Source organism: Takifugu rubripes, chromosome 9 (assembly GCF_901000725.2).
Source record: "Takifugu rubripes chromosome 9, fTakRub1.2, whole genome shotgun sequence".
NCBI classification, from domain to species: domain Eukaryota; kingdom Metazoa; phylum Chordata; class Actinopteri; order Tetraodontiformes; family Tetraodontidae; genus Takifugu; species Takifugu rubripes.
The window spans coordinates 9,489,100-9,514,441 of NC_042293.1; the positions used below are offsets into that span (position 1 = coordinate 9,489,100).

Below are 25,342 nucleotides of genomic sequence, written 5' to 3' on the forward strand. Positions count from 1 at the left end.
GATGTGTTTATGCATTATCCACCCTTTATATGTGTTGTCAGTATGTTTGTGTGAGAGTAAAGCAAAGATGTTTTATGATGGGTATGTTACTTGTAATCTGGTGTTTTGGGGTAGTTGTGCCTTGAGGCCAACTGTTACTGCTTTGTTACTGTGCATCAATAGATGATGCCTGTCTATCACCAAGTTTGATTGTTTTTAAACATTCACATTTTGCATAATGTCCAGTCAATCTATCCTACTAGAAATAGAAAAATAGGCTGTCGTGATTATTTTCTTGGTGTTATTATTATATATATTTTACAGCTGAATATTTCAGGTACTCTTATATATCCGGTGCTTCAGAGATGTTTTGAAATAATTCCATTATGTCAGTGCCTTGTGTACTGGGGAACCTCTCAGAGAAATTACAAAACAGCTGCTTCCCCCAGTGAGGGACAGCTATGGTCACATTTCATGACTGATGTGTGACGTGATAGAATAAAGGGGCAGAGGTGTGTACAAAGCACACCAAACCACATATGGAAATATAAGCACCAATTCTGTTGAACTGTTCATTTTCCAAGTTCCACCTCCTTTTTTCTTTGTACTCTTGTTTCATAAGTTGAAAAACAGATTTGGTTTGCCTTTTTATGGTCATTTAAAGTCGTAAACTTTATACCGTTGATGGAAACGTATATTAAAAGCTATTCAGAGCGCAGGTGCACTAAGAGCACTTGTGACTGGGAGTATGGCATCCCACGCCCAGGGTAGCTCAACTGCTGAATGGAAAACCTTTATCTGTGAGGTCATCCTATCCTCTGTGGTGCTGGATGACAGCATAATTGCGTAATTGGTTTCTTGCACATACATCAAGCTGTCCAAATTAAGTTACATTCCCTTGTCTCCTCATGAAATTATCAGAATCTTCTGACAGAGCCAGACACCTTCTGCCTTTTAGCATGTCTATGGGCGGGAAGCTTCAAAGGTACTTATTGTGTAGAATGGTGTTATTAAAAGGTGTAGATTACAGGTCATTCAATATAGCCCCCGTCAGAGTCAGGCTATATAACTTCAATGTACACAAATGGACTATGATGACTTTATTTTGTATATCAAATTATTCAATATATTTGAAATACAATTTATGTGCTGGAATGGATCATTATTAACTCCTAATTCATAATGCTGTATATTATAGGATTAGCTGGTATAGAAAAATACTTCAGGCCTTCACTTAAAAACGTTGTTTCAGTATTTTCAACCATATATTAAAGGGTTTGTTTTTGTAACCATTACGTCATTCACAACTGTGTTCAGCTGAAGTACATAGAGTGGCAATAAATCTTTGGTTTATTGATATTTGTCTCCTCTAGGAGCACCTTTCTTTAAAGAAGTACATCCATGACATCGTGACAGACAGCTCCGTGTCCTCCGAGAGTATTAAAAATGGCGAAGAGAGACTGAAGGCGCGGAAAAAGGCAAAAAAGCTCCGTGCCAGGATGAATTCCAGGTAATAACTTTTAGAATTTTCCTTTGTGTCGATCCACCTTTTTTCCCCTTTTTCCCTCCATCCTCTGTTACACGGAGGGCAAAACGGTGCCAGGACTTTTTATGAGTGACAAGGAGATGGGATGCAAGTGTTCTGTGCACCCTGGCTAACCACAAGGTAACACTGATGAGTTTAATTTATGACCACTTTCTGTGATTGGGCAGCAAAACTACAAATCGATCCGGAGGACCCCAACGTTCACCTGCAAAGAGCTTTCCTCAAAATTGCTGCCATGGCATTGCCAAATCTTCATCGGCGTACAGTAGCCATGTTAAAGTGTGTATGGCCCATGCCTATTTTTCTTCTTCTGAGCTATTGATTTTTAAATGAAGTATCAAAGAAAATCAATAGTAATCAACAAATAGGAGGCAGAGCTGCTCTGTGTCAGAGCCCAGAGCTGAAGTAAATCATTTTAAATGGCTGTCATGAGAGGGAGGGAGAGGGGTGGAAAAAAGACAACAATGCTGACAGTACTTGTTGTAAGATGTTATTGTTATGAATGATTGAACTCCACTGAAAACAGGACGGTGACATTGATATCTGTATGCTAATTAATTTTTTAACTCGACTGCAAAATACATAGCTGTCTGCAAGAAGCCTTATGGTTTCAATCATCTTGAGCAAGAAGAAGAGCATTCCATTGAACATAAGTATTTCATTGTTTTAAATTAAATCATTAAAAAAATGTTTTAATTATACTTTGCTGACCAGCATCGGTATCTGTTATAAACATTGTGCCTCAACACTGTGTTTAGATTAGCCTTATTTATTGTTACACTGCATCTGCTTGATTTTTACAACATCTTATCAGATTTTAACTAATTTAGAATGCAGCCTTTTCTGGAATAACACAGCTTTTGGCATCTTGGCCAGTTGAGACATTACATTAAGTGTAGGGTTGTTTCAGGTCAGTAGGTGTCAGAATGATTCTTATTCTTGGAAAAGTCTGTACTCATGGTCCAGAATGAACTTTAATTGCTTTTCTCATTGTGCAGTTCTCAGTAAAACAGTGTTGGTGTGTGAATTTGTGGTGTGCATGTCTTTACTGATGTTGAATGTGCATGTGTATACTAATGAAATGGTGTCTGTTATCACCTACAACTATACACTGTAAATTTGTGCTTTTATTGTTATTGATGGTCACTGATATTTATTGTCTGAAGCCCATTTGAAGGCTACTTTAGGTAATAAGATACAAATTGACAGTTGCCACCCATTTAACTTGCATGATTATAAACCTGTCAGATATTTTACTGTCATGTATGACAAGTAATGCAGATAAAATGTGTTTCCTTCTGAGCATAAGTTCATACCGACCATTTAAGCCTCTGGTGGGATATGGAAATTACTCTTGGCAATCGACACTTAAATGCAGCACAATTCAGATGCACTAATCGTGCACTATTAACCTATTAATGGCTTATTGATTAGATCCTTTTTCTTAAGTAAATAGCTAATGTTAGGTCTTGAATTTCTACACTGGACTAGTATTTGGAAGGGTGTGTTATTCCTCAGTGTTCTTGCCCACGTGTGTATGTTGCATTATCATTCTCTGCTGGATGACGCCCTTGAATGCAACAAATCCTGAGGAGGATCATGCACAGGTCCACCTGTCGTCTTCCAGGAAGTGCTTCATCATATCATTTTATCAGTGTAGAAATGGGTAACCGGAAGGCACTCTATCTTACCCAGATCAATAGTTACTTATCAGGTCTGGGAAGACCTGATTGATGCATTTCCTCCCTCACCTTGTGTCACATGTTCTCTATCACACACACGCTGGACGGTGCAGCGCTTGTTAAAGTAATGTCATCAGTTCCCCAATGGTCATGACCTTTTTAGAGGTCATGCATTCAGAAACACTGTTGGTGTTACCTGCATTCCCTTTAAATGTTTATTTGACACAGAGGAGAAAAGAACACTGCACTCACATGTTAAAAATGACCCAGATGAAGGTAGATTACAGGACAGAATTAAGTTCTCTTGATAACAGCTGATAGCGTTGACCAACCTGTTCCCACAGAGATGCTGACTGATTGTTTTTATAGTTAAGTTACTTGTTAAATGGCTGTCGGTTCAAATAAACAAACTCTGCTTGTTCTTGTTCGCTGTGCTTTGACACCATCATTATGTTGTGTTTCTACCAGAGGGCAAAGACTATGATGCCTTTGGGATTTAAAGACTTTCTCCTGCTTCCCACTTTGTAGGGCAAAGGAATATGAGACATCAGTGGAGACAAAAGCACAGGTTCCTGATTCTCCATACAAGGCAAAGTAAGTGCTTTTTCAGAACTACAGAGCTACATAGATTACTTTTTATATTGATTTGGCAATGACTATAAAACTCTTCTGAGTGGACGATTGCATACATTCATTTACAAACTATTTTCTGTGTAAGTTGATGACATGAATGTAGCTTTATAGTAAATTTACCAAAAAGAAGTGTGGCATCTACTAATAATGTGCTTAAATTTGACAAGCTTTCTATTGGCGATTGGATAAAATGTCATTTTTGATCTACATGCCTGTAAGGTGCCACCCATGTAGCCTCTAGCTTCGTCTTTTACATGTTGAGTAGAAGTTGGCTAAGTGAGGATTAGAAAATGGTTGAAGAACTGATTTATATCTGAATCTCTATTATTTCCTTTATTTTCAGGTTGCAGCGCTTGGTTAAGGATCTGCTGAAGCATTTGCAGGGCCAGGACAGTGGGCAGTGGGCCAACAATAAAGTGTCCAGTCTGGATAGGACTCTGGGAGAGCTCTCCCGCATTTTGGAGAAACAGGCAAGGCAAATAGATCGCACACAGCTACATTTCCTTGTTTTGATGTTATTCCATTATATACTTAATTTATCATGTGTTCATTGTCATTTAGATGCACCTACGATACTAACATTTTCTTTACTACAAATCGCTGTTATATTAGGTGACATTATAGTTCTCTCCTCCATATTATTATATTGATACTTTAAAAATATGTTCTCCAGACAGACTTTTCTTTTACTTTGTGTTAAGCTCAAATTGCTAAATATTCTTTACAAAAACACCAATGCACACTGAGCAAAATACAGTCAGTCAGTAACTCTCCTCGTGATGATTTAGACAAGTTCTTGTCATTTATGTCTCTCTAGACAGTGTTCAGCAGAGTGGAAACCACCAGGGGATATTAAGTCATTTGTAACATTATGCATGTGCGCTGTAGTGTGGCTGATTGTTGTAGTTTCAATCTTGAAAAGCAAGACGGTTGGTGTCCTTTATTCAGCCTCTGTTTATTTTTGGAATAATACATCCCAACATAGCTCATTTATTTAAAGGGTGATTCTGTGTCTGTAAATGATCTGCTGCTCTCCAGTGAGTGTTTCGCTCTGTACTTTTTTCTGGAGCAGTCTGTAGCGGCACACAGGTCATGCCAGCCCTATGGCACGTCTCTTCACTGATGAGTTATCTCTGGCTCTCTCCATGTGTTTCACCGTTCAAACGTGGCATATCGCTTACCTTGACCAAACTTGCCTTTGGTTATTTACTAATGAAGACCAGATTAACTGTGTTTTCATTGTGCACATGGTACCAATAGAGGAGCTTCCTAGCACGAGAGCAGGCATTGTCATGGGGCTGAGCAGCCCGCTTGACTCAAATGTCAGTTGTTTAGACAATAATAAATTGGATTTTCAGATAAAATCCCGGGCATGGTAAGACTTTTCTGAACAAAGGCATTCATTTTCTTTACAGCTGTCATTTTAAATTGCAGACATCAGTTACTGTGGTTTATGTGGAGCACTATTTTGTGGGGTTTGAAACAAAATTTTACATTGATCTTTAAACTGAAAGAGGTTTTTAAAAATACCTGACACCCTGTTTATGATGAGGAGAAAATACAGCCCACTTCCTGTAATGAGACATAAATTTCCAGCCAATTTATAGTACGAACGATCATACTATACTACTTACGCCTCCGAGTGTGGCAATAGTGAGTTTATGGGCTCCCATCAGCAACGATGGGGACGTCTGGAGAGGCTCTTATTGAATTTCCCCAGAGAGGCGACGGAAGAAGTGGCTGAGATGGGTGGCACAGCATCCTGTAAGGAGAGAGGAGGGGATCAGTGAGATGTGAGTAGCTCACAAGCTGTCGCTACACGATGGCTCCTCCCTTCAGCACTGCCTATTCCCACTGGGAGGTCAGAGGTCAGTGGGACACAGGGGATGGGCCCCCTTTAACTGTAGTGCTGCGGGCAAGGAGTCAGATCCACACTTAGTTTGGGTGCTCTTTCTCTTTTTCTATTTAAGAGAAACTCACATTTTTGTACTATTTAGTTTTATTTTGCTCCTACACAAGCAGTCAGTAAAACCGGGGCCAAAAATAACTGTCCAGTAAGGAGCACTTCAATCTCCAAACCACCGCCATAGTTAAATAAATAGAGTCTCTGTCAGCGTGACTGGCTGGCCTGTGACTCACATCAAGTCGGGACCATTTGGATTTTTTGACCTAACAAGCATCTCTCATGTCATTGACTCACCTAGAGATTTATTTTTCTCCCCCATATCTGATTGAGTCTCCATTTTCTCTGCTAATTCCTTCGACAACACCCAGAACTACCCCAACTGCACTGCTTTTTTTGCTCGTTGTCTCCCCTCATCAGTTCTCTGCTACACCACTTGTAGTGTTTGACCCCACTGTGTTTTTCTCTGTCTGTGGCCTCTAATGGTTTATTTTGTGTCAGATCAGATTTTTACTATTAGTTTCACATTTTTCTTCACACTTTAGTTTTATTACCATATGTTTTTTAAACTTATATTATTGAGTGTATTGTTCAAGGTTTTTAAGCAGTGATTTCTTTTTTAAAGAGCTGTAAAATTTTGGTTTTGGGGGGAGTAAGATTGATCTTGACAGGGGACAGGGAAGAAGGGGAGGGGCAGAAAGGTAGGTTAATTGAGTTTGTTGTGGGCCTCCTGCAGACTGACAGGTACACCCCCATGTCAAGCAGGAGATACAAGAAAAATAGATGTTGAATTTTCAGTTTCCCGTCGAAATGCTCCATCTTTCTGAGTTTATTATTCTTTCACTCTTAAATCGAATTATCAGGGTTACCCAAACACACTCACCCATTATCTATGAAAAACATGGTCATGTTTTGTGTCCATTTGTCTGTGCTGATGGTGTACGTGCATGCAATATTAAGATTACAGTGAGTGAAATGGTTTAAGGAAAAACCACAATCGTAAATAATCTTAGTTCCTTTGTGTAGGATAAACACCGCAAGATTACCATTTTCCACATTTGCTTTATCCTCCTGTGTACTAAAGCATTATGATGTTATATCATGTAAACAGACAAGTTTATTCTAGGGTTTAAAATATTTACTCCAGCAGCCTTGTTGCGGTTTATTCGACTCAGCTCACATAACTTTGTAGACCTCTCAAAACTTTACTGTAAAGGTTGAAAATCCTGACAACTGTGAGCTGTCTGTATTGTCTGTATTAATATTGTTTAGTGATATTTTTTAGATGGGAGGGATAGTCCAGCTCTGATAGGGTTCTGATCAAAGTTGAAGCTGGGACCTAATGAACTCTGCCAGTTGTTGTCCATCTGTTAGGAGGAAGGACGGTGGAGGTTGTGCCCTCCCTGTAGCTTTAATTAAAGTGTCTGGGGAAAGAAGACTACAAAGTGCAATCTGGCTGGTCTGCCGGGGTGCGTACAGTGTCACAGGAATTGCCAGCTGCTTCTGGCTTCCAATGAACTGGGCTAACAATGGTCACCCCGGACAGTAATTGAATAAGATTCCCCCTGCTGTATTATTCAGTAGCTATCCTTCTCATTTGTGTTCTTTTTGCTCTTTTGGGGGAAATTAGCTGTCCAGTCATCTTTACTGCAATCCTTACTGATGTGTGCTCAGCGTTGACAAGCTGGAGGATGAAGCTGGATTTATACAATTGTGAGATGTTTGGTTGCGGTTATACACTGATTATTGAAAGCATTTTCCTGTTTTCCATCGAAAATCTACACCATAAAATGCTTTGCATAGCCAAGATAAGTAGAGCAAAGTTTGATATTTGTTTTTCTTTACATGTTTAAAGTAAATATATACCCATTGAGAGTACTCGGCACATATTGTCTAAATGTTTCAACCTGAGGGAGTTGATACTTTAGAAGCTTTATGGTTGTATACATAGCTTGGCTTTACGCTAAATGCTAATGTCAACACTCTGGTTTGTTCATTGTTAAAATGCAATCAAGCTGATGAACAGTAGGTGTAATAACTGCAGCTTTCAGATGGCTTTTTACTGGGTGGAAAGCAGTCAAATGCTATACAACAATTTGATTGTGGTGGAAATAGAAGCATGACATATTTTGCTGCACCACAATCCTGAAAGAAAACTTTTCACAGTTGGCAGTACATCTACAGATACCTGCGCCTGATAGTTGAGCCAACATTTGCCGCATTTAGCTTAGTCCACACCACTTTAGTCTGCGACTTCTACGCAGGTAGATAAGAGTTTATTGTTTTCTGTGGACCATGGCTTGTGGGGACCACCTAAAAGATAGTGTGTCAGGGAGATTAAACCTAATCTCCCTCACTTGTATTGTTCCATCATCACAACAGATAAATCTGTCAGCAGAGCAGACAGGACTAGCCAAAAACTCTTGTCTGGATTTCACAGGAGACAGCCAGGATTGGGCAGATCCCAGTTACCTCTTTCATTCTATTTTGTAAGCTGGTATGTCAGAGCTGCTTTTTCTCTTTTTGCCTGAGATTTTTAGGTGGGTGTGTTGATAGGAGGGCTAAGAAGGGGTTTAAGATGAGCTCAGCTACTGCAACTGATTAGATATGGAAACAAGTTGCTGGATACCAAGAGGTGATCAAATTGATGTTTTTGGAGCTGATGTGTAAAACCTCAGACGTCTCCCCATTTGGGTTCATGATAAAGCATCTTTAGCTTTTTGCTAATGCTTTTGTCTCAGAGCCTCAATAATTGCTTGGCGACTCTTCCAGGTATGTGTATGTTTAGCACTGAAATCTGTTACCTTAGCATCAGGAATGAATGACAGATGAAGAGCTTATCTGTAATTTGGTAAAGCGCCTCTCTCTCAATGTGTTCAGGCTTGTTGGCAACTTCCCATCTGCAGAACAAAAGTGCTGTGAAGTGGTTGGGTTTTTGTGCTGTCACAGCACCGAGGATCCTGTAACCTCATTAGGCGGAGGAGTGACCTGCAGTGTAACACAGCCTTGTGCAGTGGGGTGAAGAAGGTCCTCCATCAGCAGCTCCCCTCTAGATCTTTTCCTCCTCATCAACCCAGGCAAAAACATGCCTGGTCGTCACTTGTACTGATTTATAAAAGACACTGTAACAACAGCACCTGACCTACGGCTAATTACTCTCTCATCACAGGAGAGCACAGCCTAACTATTTACATGTTTGTGAATGAAGTATACTGTATGTGAACAAACAAAACACGGATCAGACTGACGCAGTCAAGCTAAAGCTAGTTTTGATGAGTCAGTTAACAATCAGCGTTTTACATAATTGTTCAAACTATCTGCTGCATAATTCAGCCAGGAAGGTTAAATAACTTTAAGGGTTAAACTTTTTATTGATTTGTCAGTATGAAATTTATAGATCTGAGCTGTGAGGGGATGTCACACTTTTTAAAAGTGGCCCTTTTTTGGGCATGTCCCCTATTTTCACATCAAGTCATGCTGTTGTTTGTGGTCATCCATTGAGCCCACCCATTCAAACTGGAGCCTCCAGAGCATTTGCCTTCCATTGAATGTAGACTTGCTGCAAGTCAGAGCCAGGTTGTGCACTTTTGACATTAGACAGGAATACTTCAGGGGTCACATGTTGCGGAGAATTCTGCTGCAGTAGGAATCATATAATCCCTGTCAGGTCTGTGTCTCCTCCTCCCATGGCTGAACATTTATTTAACTCTCTGTCCCTTGTCTGTTCATCCCTCGACAGAACAACGCAGACCAAGTGGCCTTCCAAATGGGCGGTGGCCTGTCAGCTCTGGAACAAATTCTCCAGGTCGTCACTGTTGCCTCCACGCCCACTGCGGTTCCTCGTATTCCTCTAAAGTGAGTGCCATCACCAAATCAGGTTCTTTAAGCTGGTAACATGAACATTAAGTATGGGATGTACTGTACTTTTAGGAACGTGTACTTCAACAATCAGCGTTCTTTTCTATATTAACACATTACATTCCTTTTCTTTAGTGAGTGCACTTGGACAGTCTTTTCTCAGAGCCTACAGGCAGCACACTTCTTTAAATCCTCTTTATGCAGTTCAATGAAATGACTGACCTTATCTCAACTCAGCTACTTCATCGTTGTTTATAAATGCTCCATCTTAATAAATATCCTGTCTGCATAAGTGAGTAACGCTGAGGCCCTTTTAGAGATGGAGAACATTTCCATTTGCATTGAGTCTTTTCTTTTGAAATTCAGAACGCACACACTTCCCATTTATCATTTAGAGAACTGAGTATTTTTGAGTTGTGGGCCTGGCATTTGCCAGTAGATAACCTCAGAGAGGCTGCCATACTTACTAGTGGGACTCTGTAATGGACTCAAATGGCCTTGCACTCCCATTCATTAGCATTTACTGGTCTCTGAATCTCTGCTAATGGACAAAAGCTTCTTATATTTATTAGGCTTTTAAAGGGCATTGCGTGTATATTGATTTTTTGGGGGGAGTCTCTTCCTCAATCATTATAATCTGTGGGAATTTCATGCAGACTTCTGAATTGTAAGAAATGCTATTATCTTAAATGGCAAGATTGTCTTCTTCCACTAATTTCTGGATATAGAAACCTGCTCCAGTGTTCTGGACTTAGACAGTGTTTTAGATTAAGTATGCATATTAAGCTTTTCTTCTCTGTGCATGCTCTGTTGAGGAAAACATAAGTGATTAAAGCGTTTTGGCCCAGTCTAACTTATCTGTGGTGAGTAAGGGTAATTACCGTAGTAGAGAATAGTCCTAAATAAGCTTTACTTTAGTCTTATAAAGCCCTTGCGCATGACTACACAAGTTTATGGGCAGATGAAATAAACCACAGTACTAGTTGTCTGTGTAGATTCTCAATCATCCAGGTCATTGTATCCAAGGTCCAAGGTAGTTTTCTATGTCAACTGGACTGGGTCAGTTCTGAACTGAAGAAGCCTTCTGGATAGAAGGCGAAATGTCTTCAAGAGAAGAAACCCAGTCCAGTTGACATAGAAAACTAGCTTGGACACAGTACTAGTTGCACATGGTTTAATGTCTAAATTTTAATAGCTTTTATAGTAGCTTATTTACAATCAAGCTTGATCATCACTTGGCTGTCAGTCCTATTCTTGGCATAAAACCGGCCAAGATGAAAATTTAAAACGGCCTTTTTATTATATATATATTTTTTGTTTCATACTTGAGTCAATTATTATTTTCAGAGGACAAATTCAGCCTGGAAAAAACAGAACTCCTGGAATTTGTGTTGACTTTCATAATACTGCTGCAAAAGCCTTTGTGCCTTGGTTTGCAAAGCCTTAATGGACCTAGTCCGTATCTCATGAAATTGTTTAACTAATATCGACTGGATAGAGGGGTGAAAAACGTTCTACAAAACCTTTACTTAAACGCCATTATAATGGTTGTTTTTCTTATAAACAAAAAAAACAATCAGCGAAAGTCAATTTATAAATTGTGCTGATCTAGCTTGTGATGAGATGCAACACAGGGATGCATCCTCAACTGTCTACTTATCACTGTCCATCATCTGAATGGCTGGGTGGTCTAATGGGCTGCTATACAGACACTAAACCTGGAGTGTGCTACATTATCTGTTTACAGTGCTGCTACCGTATTGATCGGCTCCTCCTACTCGATAAGCAGAGTGACTTACAAAAAAGGCAGCTGTGGAGATGGTCCTGGCATATCTCTCCCGAGGGAGTCTGATTCCATATCGTTACCATTACATTAATGAGCTAATTCCCTTACGAGGCTTCACTAATATTCCTGGTGTAACCCTGTGGTCACTGACATGTCTAGATCAGGGTGTGTGCAGCCAATGTCATTACCCATTACCTCGAGCACGAGAGAATTCACAACGCACAGAGCCTCCCAAATCCTTAATCTTGGTCCATTGTCTTGTCTTTATTGGGCATATTTTATCAGTATATCTTATCATATTCCATAGTGGACAATCCTTCATAATCCTTCATAAACAGTGTCAAAAAGAACAGTGTCTTTTTCTGGGATTTGGGACAATGAAATGTATTTCCTGTACATTGACAGTTTTACCTGCTTTTAAAAGCAAAGCAAACCTTTAGTAAGGCAATCTTGTGACCTCCACAGAAGGATTTGGGAGCCTTTGAACAGGGCTTGTTAGCCCAATTTGTATTTCCACCTCTGTCTCACATGACCTGGTGTATCCTGTGAAAGCAGACCTGCTGTCTGTGGTTTTATTTCAGGAAGTTTTCTGCCATTCGTGTGTGTGTGTCTGCACGATGGCGTGTGACGGCTCATCAGATTTCTCCCCCCTTCATACCTGGCCAGACCGGCACAACAGGCAGAGTAGATGTCTTGGAAGTACTCAGAGTATCAGAAGATCAACAGCAGAATCGAATTAAATGTCATTTAGATAGCAGTGAATGAAGGGATTGTTTAACAGCACAAGGAAATGGATTTGCTCTTCACCTTTTATTTTGGCTTAGGATTCTTTTTCTTCCCCTGAACACAAATTTACCCTGTTTAAGAGGCTAGGACTTAACCTGATCTGGAAGTTGGTCAGATTTCTGCAGCGTTACACCGGTCAGGCTTGACTACACACATAGGAAACACACAGAGAGGGTGAGAAATGTGAGACTGGGGTTGAACAGCACAGATCTTGGGGCTGATAACACCAGGCAGTGACAAAAAGCATAAAGAACTCTTTACATGCTTTCTGTCAGATAGTTATTTATTATAATAAAAGAAATGAAGCCATCCATATTCTGCATTACATTTCCTCATGAATTCTTGTCCGTGTTTTAGTGTTGAGAATAATATTAGCCTTTTCAAACTTAATTTATAGTTTAATAACAAGTTAGTCTTCACCTATTTCTGCCTTTTTTTCATCAGCCACTGGACAGCTAGTGTTACTCTGGTTCCCTTTTAGTCTCTATCCTATTGTAAATAGGACCGTGGGCCACCCAGGCAGCCCCAAAAGACCCGTTGTGGGTCAAGACAGGATCAGGTGCACTTCATCCCTCTAATTCTTGACATTATTGCTCAGTCTGATTCCTTAACAGGTAAAATGTCACTCACTGACTTTTGCGGTTAATCTGTTTTAATGTAGGTGTGGAGATTAAATTGCTTTTCTTTTGCATGTTTACCATTATTGCTCAGAGATCCATGTTTAAGAACTCTCCAACAGTTTACTGTTTTTGATTCAAGGCCAGGCTGATTTAGGAATGTCAGTCCGCTGGCAATGTGTTGATAGATGTAACTACGGCCAACTGTGAACATCTAAGATGGACCATGATTCCCTTTGTTGTGAAGATATTTCCCCTGCGTTTAAATCTGCACAGATTACAGGCCAAGTTTTTAAGCAACGCGATACAGGGGAGTGCAGAACTTTACTAAATTGGCTCCAAACATCTTTCTCTGATGCTGCCATCGAGGGGCATTGAGATAGTGAGTTTCCCAGAGATGGTGTGCTATCAGGTGTCATTCTCATCGAGCTCAATTAGGCAGTAGGAAACCAAAGACAGTCCACTGTGATGCTTCATTGTACTAGCTGATGTAAGGCCATAACTCAGACATGCCTTCCACACCCACCTTATTTGTGCAGAGATGACTAAAGGCAAGCCTGATTAGCAGTGCAAATGCTCATTACATGAACTGCTGGTGGAGTCATTTGGAAGGGCATGGCAGCCAGATATGACAGAAGAGAAGCAAAAACATACTACTGGTTTCATTGCAGGGAATCAACACTGTCAGAATGAACGATTTGCTGGAACTTTGTGTATAATTATACTTTTGTGACTCTTGACCCTGGTGGATATTTCTGCTCCACACAGGGTTCAATTCATGCTGTTGTCTGGCAGAAGACATCCGTTGCCGGCCTTTTTGTGTCTCACCTGAATGCTCCTATTGACTAAGATAAACTCTATCTGTCTCCCTTGTAACTGTTGTTTAACAGTAATTCAATCAGTCCAGTCTTTCCACTTTATCTCCATGGGTCATACGATATCTGCGCCATTGCACATGATTTCGTTCAACGGTTAAGTAGTCGAGACTTTAAATACATAATTTCTTTTTATGGTCTTATATACAAGGAATCTAATCCAAATGCAATCACAGAAGCGGTGTGGAATTCCACTCAGCATAGCTGAGCAATTTTTGTTGCTTGGATCAAATTTCACATTTGTCTGCATTAAATAGAATCATCCTCATGGATCCTCATTCCACAAGTCAGAGTTTTATTTCTGTATTTGGAGTATCAGGCAGAGTCACTTCTTCCACCACATAAGTAGTATTGAAACTTGATGTCACTTTTGGACACCACACAATTTCTTACATATTTTCACTACATGCCATGTGACCGCTCTGAAAATAAGAGGAAGTTTTTGACAAACTCGGACCTGCCACAGCCTAATCTATTTTCCTTTACCATGCCAGCGTGGTTTCACTGAAAACTCACAGCAGATGTGAAGGTTTGGTAGATATCAAAATGTTTACCGGTAGAAATAAACACGGCCTACTTTAGGCACCAGAGAGACAGATTCCATCCTTCCATCGAGCAGATAGGACATGCCATCGCACCAATGGCTAAAATATACAGTTGTCAGGAAATATTAACTGATGAAACGGGGGCGAGGGGGAGTAACAGTCACAGCAGAATGATCAGTCAGTTATCTGAGGCATTAATCTTCTCGGGGGCTTGTTTTACAGCAGACGTAGTACAGAGGCATGCCGACTGGCTCGGCACCGGCCGCTGCCTGGGGCTGCGTGGCTGTTGTAAGGAGCCTCTGAGAGGGAATCATTTTATCTCAGCAGAGGAAACACTGCACAAACTCAGCCAAGATGGGACTGAAATCATCCCCGTTGCCTCTGAAGGTGACCGTAGGAAGGGGAGTCTCCACATAAGTAGCTGATATGAGGGCTTTATTCCTCGAATTGCCTTCTTTACTCATGCTGTCAGTGAGATATGCTTTTGACATGTGAAGACAAACTACACCCTTAAGGAACCACAAATACAGAAGAGTGTGTTTGGTTTCCTGATGACTACAGTAAGCCTGCCAGCACCCAGACCAAGATGTTTACAGTGTTGGACTAATGTTTTGCGTCAAGGATAGTAGTTTTTTTTTTTTTTTACGTTTTATTCATTAAACCTGTGAGTAATACTATTTCTCTTCTTTTTGCCTTAGGTCTCTTTCTGCTGCTGTAAATACGTACTACCTGGCCTGTTGCTGCTGTCCCATTAACAGCTCCTACGTGCTGTTGAGCAACAAGATTGCACTCCTCATGGACGTACTTCTGCATCAACTAACAGTAAGTCTTTGCGTTGAACAAATATGTGTTTGTTTTTTTTAAAGGTTCCTTGGAAATTCTGTTGTATCCACATAAAAATATTCTATATTTTCTTTGCAATAAACCGTGGCCATTTGACGATGCGGCCAATGAAAAGTCCTTGACCTTTTTTTGGTGTCAGTTCCTGCCACAGTGTTAAGATACAAACCAGCAGTTCACAAACCATTGCCCAGCCTTTTTGCAGTTATAGTATCTCCTCGCTAAGGGAACGTGAGAGCATAGGCAGCCTGCACCGCGGTGACATGTCAGCCTATATCCTTCAGCACTCCGTAAGGAGGACTGTAAACATCAGCCTACTCCAAACATCTAACAGTGGCAGCTCACTGGGGCCGCCTGTACTCGCAACACAGACAGGACAAGGTGCAGGCACAGAATTGTGGTACATGCATGAACTCTACTGGGGCTCCTCCAGTGCTGAGTTCCAATCTAAAGCAGTCATATTTCCTTAGGGCACACTGGGAGAGGTTAGCCTGTACGCTTCAGTTTATATAAAACATATCCCAGCAGCTGCTCTGCTGACTGACATATCCAGCAGTACTGCAGGAGACAAACTAACTCTTCCCCATGTGCTGCATGTTCATTTAGGGGGAAAAAATGGTTTAGATGTTATCCATACACTGAAATATATTTTAAGTTGTGGGGTTTTATTTACTACCCAAAATTGAGTTTTAGTTGGTTTCAGTGTGTTAAGTTTAAGTGAGTGGTATTCGTGTAGTTCATGAGGCTGTGGGGATTCCACTACCATATGAGCAGGCAGTCTTTTAATTAGATTTTGAGAAAATGTTGATGGATTTACCAATGCTGTCATCTGTGCTGGGAAAAAATGTGTCATTTGCAAGCTTGAATAATGCTTTATATGTTCATGAAGTCAGAGTGGCTATAAAGGAAAAACAGTTTTTGCTGATGGGTTTCTTAACTTCAAACGTTTGCATTGAGCAGTATTCCTTTTAAATAAAAACGTTGGCATTAGACCCTTTACCCAAATTTTGGGTTCTTTCCTTGGGTCTTTTCCCCACGTCTGTGTAGAAATATATCTGTAATAATCTGTAATGTAACCTCTTGATAACAAGGTAAATGAAATCAGTGGGCTACCTTCTGTATATCTTTCTTATTTTGCAGCTTTATGTTCCTGATGAGGACAAGTCCATCTATGGGCGCAGTGTGAACAAACAAGTCTTTGAGAGTTTGACAACCTGCCTGCTGCAGACTGTGGCCACTATCCTGGAATCCCTGTGGCCACACATTTCTGAGTCTGGACACAGCAACAAGGCACGGATAACCTCCCCGGATGTCAAAGTGAAGAGCCAAGTTGCAGAGTCGTTTAACTCCCGTGTACAAGACTTGATCAGGTATTATTTGTACAACACCGTCTCTACTGTTTCTTCTCCTATATAAACGCTTTTCTCATGTTATGGCCTTTTTACCTGCTTTGCGGCATCCCTCTTTTATTCCTTTTCAGCGGGTTGTGAACCTCTGATTTCCTCAGCAGTGTTCCGTATGTAGAACAAGCCAACAGAATGTTAGATCTCTTGGAACTGATCCAACTGGTGTCTTGTTAGAATGGGAGTAGTGTGAGAATGAGGGTGTATTTTGGCCTCCCTCCAACTTATATTTTTTTCCACACATTTCAAGTCAAATCAGTTTCAAAGCATAAACATAGAGCATTTCCAAAGCTTTGAAAGGCCTGTGCTGGAGCTAGCTATGGGGTCTGGGCTGTAGGAGTCAGGTTGTGTTAGAGAAATGTGGACTATGAAGAAAGGCAGGCCCAGTCTGATGAAGCTGTGAGGAAGAGTGCAGTTTTTCCAACATCCCTCCCACAAGTCATGATTCATCTGGAGGGAGCAGCTGTACTGGCCCACCACTCTCATCCACTGACCCAGTCGTAACCCTGGAGACAGAGGAGGGCCTGAGAAAAATGGTGTCGTCAGGCTGGTAATCCCATGTACAAGATTTACCTCAACTGCCTTGTATAATGTATACGCTGGTGAGGGAGGACAAAAGATCAAACACTGTTAACATTTGCATTGCTTTCCGATTATACTCACCTATATGTCACAGAGAGAAATGACCCATTTCCTTTCCTTTCCTTTCCTCTCATTTCATTTTTGATTTTATTGCTAGGGATGCATCAGCTATATGTGTCCTATACCAATGTAAATACCTGTTTGGTTTTGTTTTTTTTATATATTGGTCAATTCTACTTATGTTTTTCCAATTTTGACATAAATACTTTTAGAGGCTAGCAAGTTTGACCACCAGGCAGGTTGACAAAGATAGCAGGCATTAAGCAAGGAGTCAGTGTGAAGAAAGCTCTTTTCAATGCTATGAAAGAGGATCAAGTCAAAACAATGGGACCTGGTTCAAGTGTCATCTGACCTGTTGTGGAGGTTGAAATGGTGATAATCACCTGTCTTGAGAGGACCTCAGTGAGTGATGGTTCCAACAAAAAAGCAGAGGGAACGTGGGTTCACCTTGAGCATATTGGCTATGAGAAGTCTGTGATTGGCAGTTGCAACTCTCTGTTGTGGTTTTTTTTTAAGCTTTTGGTTGCTGAGTCTGCCCCCAGGTCCAGGCTGACTGGAGTGGTGAGAAGACAGCCCCAGGTCAACACACTGTCAAAGGCCCAGAGCTGGGCTGGCACAACAGCCCTGTAATGACACTATTAGCAGTGATTTGTAGCTGAAAGAGTACAGGGAACATGATCATGAGACCTGTCATTGGCCAAGACAAATTGGAGATATCACAGTAATAGGGGGTGGAGGGCTTAGGTGAGGTATCTGCTTTCAGCTGCAGTGCTGTGAAAGTATGCACAGTAATCGTCTTTGTTTGTGTGAGTTAGATGATCTTTTAACAGACGTGTCCCGTAGCGAATTACATGAAGTCATGTAACAACTAAACACTGCTTGTTTCTCCACCTTTCTTATTTCTTTCAGCTATGTCGTAAACATGGGTTTGATTGACAAGCTGTACGGGTGTTTCTTATCGGTCCAAGGCCCTGTGGACGAACACCCCAAGATGTCTGCTTTCCTCCAGCAAGCCTCAGCCCTGCTCCACAGCATGTGCAAGCTGTGCTATGTAGTAACCGGACGGTGAGCATTATTTGAACGCTGCTTACATTTAGTATCTCTGTTATATGCATGCACAAATCTCAAAGAATTGAGATTGCTTCCCACCAGCCAACAGGTCGTTTCCTCCAGCCAGTAGGCTAAGCTGTTGTTACTGCTAAAAGAGATAGGCATCTACTTGACCCAGCGCTGTGTCACTCACCATAAACCTTAGCCTCCAGCAGAGGGGCAGCCCACCCACGTGTGCTACAGTGACCTCCACTGAGCGAGGTTCATTGGCGCCGCTGATGGAGGCAGAGGCACACTGAGGGACAACAGTAAGACAATTCCTGGGTGCCTGCTGTGATGACAGACTTCGGCATACTTTGATATCATTTCAGTTGGCTTTGAAATGGAATAAGCTTTATTAATTAAAACGGCTTTGAAATGGAATAGGCTTGATTAATTATCATGAATTTGTTAGGACTTATTGTGAAGCAGTAAAAAGAGAGGCTGCTTTTTATACCAATAATGTAGACACTTGATTGAAAATATTTAATAAGGCTATTTTAGCCCATTACTGCCACAGATGGATCTTTTTTAGACCAAGATTGTCTGTGGGCTGTATTTTAATTGGCTTGTAAAATATTTTGGCCATACCAATTGCTGTGTTAAGAGATTAAAAGGGCATTAGGAAGTTGTTCTTGCATGGCGGTGTATTTTACACAAGCCCTGTGGGTTAACAACAAGTATTGACATGCACTGCAGGTTCCATCCAGGGGTCACACACACCCTTTTTTGCGTTGTTAGGAATCGTGGCTGGCACCGATGTGGCTGTATCTTTAATGTTGACATGTTTGCAGTCTCCAAATGCTTCAAGGCCCGAGCTTTAGTAATACAGCAAATTAAAGTGTTACAGGTTGGTTGACTAGCAACACTGCCTGGTGATGCTGTTAAAGTTAGACCTACTAATACCCTGAACCAGCAGGGTGGAATCTCCCTGGATCCAAGCAAACAGTTCACTTTGAATCTGCTGTGGCAGGCTTTGGTTAAGTCTGTCCGAGTACTCAACACCTTGTCAGGCGGTTCAGTCCGATCTGCCAAGTTGTGCGCGACTGCTTTGAGCATCGCATCATATGACGACTATGCGCACAATAGCTTGAAAGGGAGTGGAGGAGACAGTCTGGAATGTCAAAGGACCCACTGCAAAGATGGACTCCAAACTGGCTGGCAAAAAATTGTAAAGTTAAAGAACACTAGTTGAAAACACTTTACCCAAGTGCATGAACCTGCGTGTCTTCTCCTTCCTCCTCTGCAGTGCTCCAAGCATATTTGACAATAAACACCAGGACCCGACCGGACTGTCAGCCCTGCTGCAGTCCACAGATCTGGTGGGAGTCGTGCATACCCTCTACTGTATCCTCCTGCATGGTTTCGTGCCAGAGATGGCTTCCCCAAGACAAGAACTCTATGACCCTGGAGTCATTCAGGTGGCTTTGCAGGGGATTCGTTTCCTCAACAGTTTTGCCCTGCTCGACCTCTCGGCCTTCCAGGTAATCAGAATACATTTAGAACATTCTTATATCTTATAACTATAAGAGTTTGCATCTTTTCAATCCTAAATCTGTGTATAGCAGAATGTGATCTGTATGATTTAATTGTACATGTGATCAGTTAATCATGGATTGATGGACTCTCTAATTGGTCTCTTTCCCTAATTTAATAAATGAGTTTACAGGATCAGATTCATGCTAGTGTCTTTGTTAAGAGCAATTAGAAGAAGCCTTACTCTTCTGGACAAATGTGACCTTTGGACATAAACACAGGAGTCCTTTGACCCCGGGTCAGTTGTTGTAACTGACTAGAACCCAGTGGGTCAGCAAAACGGATTACAAGTTATTAGCACTATATGTAGAGCCGAACATGACTCACAACAGGGAGATGGCTTTTATTTTTTTATTTTTTTTAATCAACTCTTTGCAGCTCCTTCCTTTCAGTGACCCGTGCACACAACTCAAACCAGCTGGAATATACTACCAGAGTTTTATGAACATTTTAAATAATGCACCCTTTTTTAAATCACCTTGTGTTTTACATTACCTCTCAGGAGCAACTAATGTGTGTTGTGAATGATCACAGCTAATGCACTGAACTGCTGCTGAATTAAATTGAATCAGAGTTGTGATTAATCAGACTTTTTAAAATTATAAATATGATTTACAGCCAATTTTTGCATTTCTGAATTTTTACCCCTCTATATACATTTCTGGGGGGAACCCCTCACATAGACCTTTTATTTTCTTGTAAGCTTTTTAAATATTTTTCATTATTCTGTCCTGTGGGTTGTAATCAGATGTGGGGCCTAAACAGCCCCTCAGGTGTTCCATCTATGGATATTTCTGTGAGGACGCTCCTAATATTCTGGGATAGTGAGGATCTAATGGTGCTCACTCACTCTGACTTGTTTAATAAATACTGTCAGTGAGTTCCTCCTGACGTCCCATTTCTGAGCTAGATGGAGGTGTTTTATGGTGGGACCTCACTTGAGTTGCTTATATTCTACCACTGTTTATGGTCCCAACATATTATCTTTAATTACTTACATTTTTAATAGCATGGAGTTATTTATAATGACTAAAATAAACATGTAAATTATGTTCAATTGACTACAAAAGGCACTAACTTGTATGATCCTTCAGTCTGTTCTAGGAGCTGAGGGCCTGTCCCTAGCGTTCCGACATATTATCAGCTCGCTGCTCTGGTACTGCTCCCAGCATTCCTCTGAAGAGGTGCTGCATGAAGTCATCATCTGTGTGGGATATTTTACCGTGAACAACCCTGACAACCAGGTAAAGCAGCTTAAGTTCACAGCGACCGCACAAAAGTAGTTCAATCAAAATGTTTTGGTTTTTTTTCAAATTTTAGCATACACCTTTTAAACAACAGTCGTTTTGCCTTTTGTACTAAACTTGCTAAAATTGTTAAGTAATTGCAGCATATGTTCCATGTAATATTTGGAGTAGAGGAAGTAGAGCGCGGTTGTATCGTGTTCCCATTGTTGAGGTCATGTATTATTTGTCAGAAAAGGGTGTCATTTTTGTAAATGTAACAAAAAGCACCTGTTTAAAGATTCATGCCTTGGCACCTTTTTTGCTTTTGGGATTTGTATGCTGTCTATTGTCTCCCAGAGTGAGTTATTGTTCCCTCCCGTTAAAGCGCAGCGGCGTGTTGGTGTTACAGCCACACTACTTAGCAAGCATGATGCGATGGAGCAGACCTGGCTGCTGTGTAATTGGCTGTCATGCATGGCCCGTCTATCGAGCCTCTGATTAGCCATGCTACAGTTGGCTGGGCTTTGATTGTACTAAGCCTGGCCCAAATACTCAGCTTCAGTTTCAGACTCTGATATGTTATGTCTGCATCGTCACCCCGCCCAACCCCCACCCCATCACAATTTGCAGACTGATTACTAATTTTGAATGTATTGTCCCCTCACTTCCTGTGTCATTTAATTATTCTGATGTACAGAATTAGCATTTTTTTGATCATTGTAGATCTAATTAGCATCTTAGATTGAATAATCAAATGAGATCTGAGGATTAAATTAAGCATGTGACAGATGATTCGTCTTTGTACGACAGAGCGGCCATGCTTGACTGTTTTGGTGGCGGGTGAATCCTTTTTGTGTGATACTAATTTGATCCAGAAACAGTTGCTCCTGCCCCTTGTGAGGGAAGATGTATAAATGAAACTCGGATATCATTTTATCTTTCTTTCAGATTGAGAATTTAAATAGCAGCAGTATTATCAAGCTTAGGTTCTTGCTCAGAAACCCCCAATATGCCATAATCTAGAGGCAGAGCTTTATCAGCTCCACTTCCTGGAATGTGTTCATCTTGTCGTGTACCAAGACGGATGGCTTTAAAGAGAATATTTACAACAGCTTGAGCTTTTCTCAAGTTAATGTAAGCACTGGCAGAACACAAAGGAGGCCTGACCTGAGGTCTGTCCCGTCATAGAGGCTGCTAGTTGTACTCTCAACACAGCAGATTTTGTTTATACGCATGCCGTAGATGTAAAGCTCCTCATAAAAGCCCAATTTTAAAGCGGTTCTGTATGTAGTTGTTTATTCCCTCTGCTAGGTGACTCATGAATAATTTATCTTGTCACAAAAAAGGCATCTGAGAGAGTGACATATGTAGACTTGTGTGGGGTTTTTTAAGTGTGCCTTTACACCACCAGCCGCATCACCATATGTTCAGTTGTCTCTCGGGGGCCCCAGGGAGGCCTTTTTATCAAAGAAACAAAGACGAACAGCAAATGACCCTTCTTTCGTAAAAAACAACTGCATTTCCTTTTCACCCAGACAGATACGTGCCAATAATCTCCCCACGCATGAATACAGTGATTCACACGTGAATCATCCGCAGCGATGAGCTGCTGAATCTTTGAACTGCCAGGACTATAATTGTGAACTGTTGACATGTTAACCCACCTGATTCCTGCCGGCTTTGTTCAGAGGCACACGCAATTTAAGAGTGTGGAAATCTTAAGAAAACTTTCTACGTGAAACATGGCCACACACACACACACGCAAACCTCTACACACAAGAGGGAGCCTAATTGTAGGTTGTATATTTTTCTGGAAATTGAACAGGGTTGTCTTTCTCTACAGGGCTGACCTAAATTACCTGTTTTCCGAATTGCGTTTTACCACAGTAGCATCTAAGGCCGTAGCTCATTTCTTACACTGAACACACAAATCTCCAGATCTCAAAGCTTATCTGCGGGGTCATTCCTCTTCTTCCCATTCTCCGAGAGGGCGTTTCCTCTTCCCCTGCAGGCCCAGGCCATGATTTAGGCCTGTTATTCCTGTTAACCTGATGTTGAAACGCTGCCTTTGGCAGTCCATTACTGCCAAGACAACGAAGTCCTCGTTGCCTGTGGGGTAAGTGCAGCCCGTGCAGACCGCAGGGAGCCAACAACAGGGAATGCGCACTCTGTATCACCCAGCAGAGTAAACAGAGGCAGAGAAACAGACTGAATCTCTCCACTGACTGGCAGGAGAGAGCCTTATTGTTAGCTCAGTCGATGATTTACACTCCGCTTCAAGGTTGGAGAGGGCCCAACTGACTTTTAAGTGAAGCTGAGGACATTTTTATCCCTGCAGACCTTTCAGCGAGTAGTTTCCATTTGTCTGTAACACAGTTAAAGAATTATCAGCCAGTAAGATCTAGGATGGGACGATTAGGTGCAGCTCACAGAGGCAAATACAGTTATTAAGCTTTATTGTGTAAACAGGTTAAAATGGCTGACAACAGCTGCATTAAAAGTCAAGTTGGAGTATCTATGTCAATGTCTGTGTTGCCAGCATGCAATAGTCCAAAAGCAGTTTACACCATATCCTGCACTCATCTCAATGAGGCATCATAAAGAAGCACTAAACGGCACATTCTGCTTTGTCTTGTCTGCTTGGCTTATCAGCGACACAGTTCCTCTCCAGTGGATCTGGTTTATTTTGTGGATGCAAGTGTCAGATATATGACCCTGTGTGGACACGGGTTCCTCCTGAGGTGTTTGGTCTGTCTAGACGCTACAGCAAATGATCCCTTCACTGATTCAATTCTCCATTTGACATTAAACTTGTAACTACTGAGTATCTGCAACATATTGACTGCTTTACTGGGTAATGAGCAGCTCTTTCTCTTTCCTTCCCTTTTCTGTATTCATCGTGGTTTCTGAAACTGGGGTTTTCCCGGAATTTGTTTGTGTTTCAGAACATTAACTTTACACTCTCTTTGTTGTCATCGTTGACAATGAGGAAGTTATGTAATGAAGGCGTCATAAAACTTGGCGCTGTGTGAAAATGCCAGACTTCTGAACGTAAGAAAGAACAGAGCAGGCGGAGGCACTTGAGTTTTTACAGGGTCTATGCTTTACATGGTCCAGACGCGCACGTTCACGTGCTCAATGTTAGTTTTATGATGTCAGGGCTTCAAGTCGGCGATGCTTCAGATGAGCAGTGAGAAGAAATGCGATGGCACGGTCTCAACCATTGCTCATCACCTGGCAGGGGCTCCTTTGGTACCTCCAGACCCTCACTGCTACCAAGTTGTGTTTTATGTCTTTTTGCATCAGGCACTTGAAGGGCAGACAATTTGTTTAGGCAGCTGAAGATGGAACTGTGCGCGGTGGAGGATTATGAGATCGTAGCATGATTTGTGGTTGGATCTTCGTAGAGCCCCAGCTTAAAAACCCAACACTCGCTTCAGTGTTAAATTATGGCCGAACCAAAAACATAAATGTTGGGATTTTAAAAAAAAACCAAAAAAAAAACCTTGTGAATCATAATTCAGACTTTCTAATAAAGACAGCTAAAAAAAATTGAACGTCCTCTGTTGCAATAGAAGATGAAACTGATTGCTTATTTTCTGGAAAGTAGGTTGAAAACGCTAAAACTATAGGCATGGGGGGGGGGGGGGGGGGGGGGGCAGGTCTAGTTTTGAAAACAACCAGAGCTTCCCTTTTCCTTTTTTTTTTTCAATGGTTGAATTTGTCCAATGGTTCCCGCATTCCTTCCTGAAAAACCACTTATTGAGTCAGTGAGACAGTGGGGATTTTGTTCTTCAGCTGGTACGCTCGCTGACTGCAACCTGTTATGGATTTAAGAACACTCGTCCCATCCTGCGCTCAGAAAAACCCGGGGAAGATGGCGTTCTTCGGGTCTTTCTAATATAGAAAAGTTCAGATTGTTTGACCCGTCCCAATGTTTTTTTAAAGGAGTTCTGTCAGGAAATGGAACTGTTCTGTGTCCCTTTGAACGCTGCTGTAGAGGGCAGCTCTGAGAGGGTTCACCTTGAACTGATAAAAGCCGTGAATTATCACTCTGTTTATCCTGCTGCTCAAACTTGGAGTGCATTATCAAAGGAGAAGCCAGTGGAAGAGTATTAGCGAGCACATTTTCCTAATCTTGTAAATCTTCAGAATTTATTGTCGCCGTGACTTTGGGACCTCGCTCTTCTGGTTTCCATTGGTGCTCCCAGAGTTGCCCCCTGTGATCCTGCAGATAATTTAACACACTGACCTTGTGGATCCCAGAGGTGTGGATGGTCTTCCTGAATCGTGGCACTCACCAGACTCTAAGTAGAACCCTTCCTTTACCAAAGGGGTCCCTTCAAAATGCAACACAGCATGATTGAAGGGCTGTGATGGAGAGCCGGATGTCAA

The 25,342-nt window shown here is 41.4% G+C and overlaps 1 protein-coding gene across 4 annotated transcripts in view; it reads left to right on the forward strand.

The window, feature by feature from the left end:
- scaper (S-phase cyclin A-associated protein in the ER) overlaps positions 1-25,342 on the forward strand; it is a 42,005-nt gene that overhangs the window by 14,570 nt on the left and 2,093 nt on the right. For all 4 annotated transcript variants that reach the window (XM_011607348.2, XM_029842385.1, XM_029842384.1 and 1 more), the window contains 9 exons: positions 1,353-1,489; positions 3,736-3,801; positions 4,184-4,310; positions 9,483-9,598; positions 14,909-15,032; positions 16,191-16,420; positions 18,005-18,160; positions 19,434-19,668; positions 20,815-20,964. In XM_011607348.2, the coding sequence (XP_011605650.2) occupies positions 1,353-1,489; positions 3,736-3,801; positions 4,184-4,310; positions 9,483-9,598; positions 14,909-15,032; positions 16,191-16,420; positions 18,005-18,160; positions 19,434-19,668; positions 20,815-20,964 (1,341 nt within the window). The remainder of the gene's footprint in view (positions 1-1,352; positions 1,490-3,735; positions 3,802-4,183; positions 4,311-9,482; positions 9,599-14,908; positions 15,033-16,190; positions 16,421-18,004; positions 18,161-19,433; positions 19,669-20,814; positions 20,965-25,342) is intronic.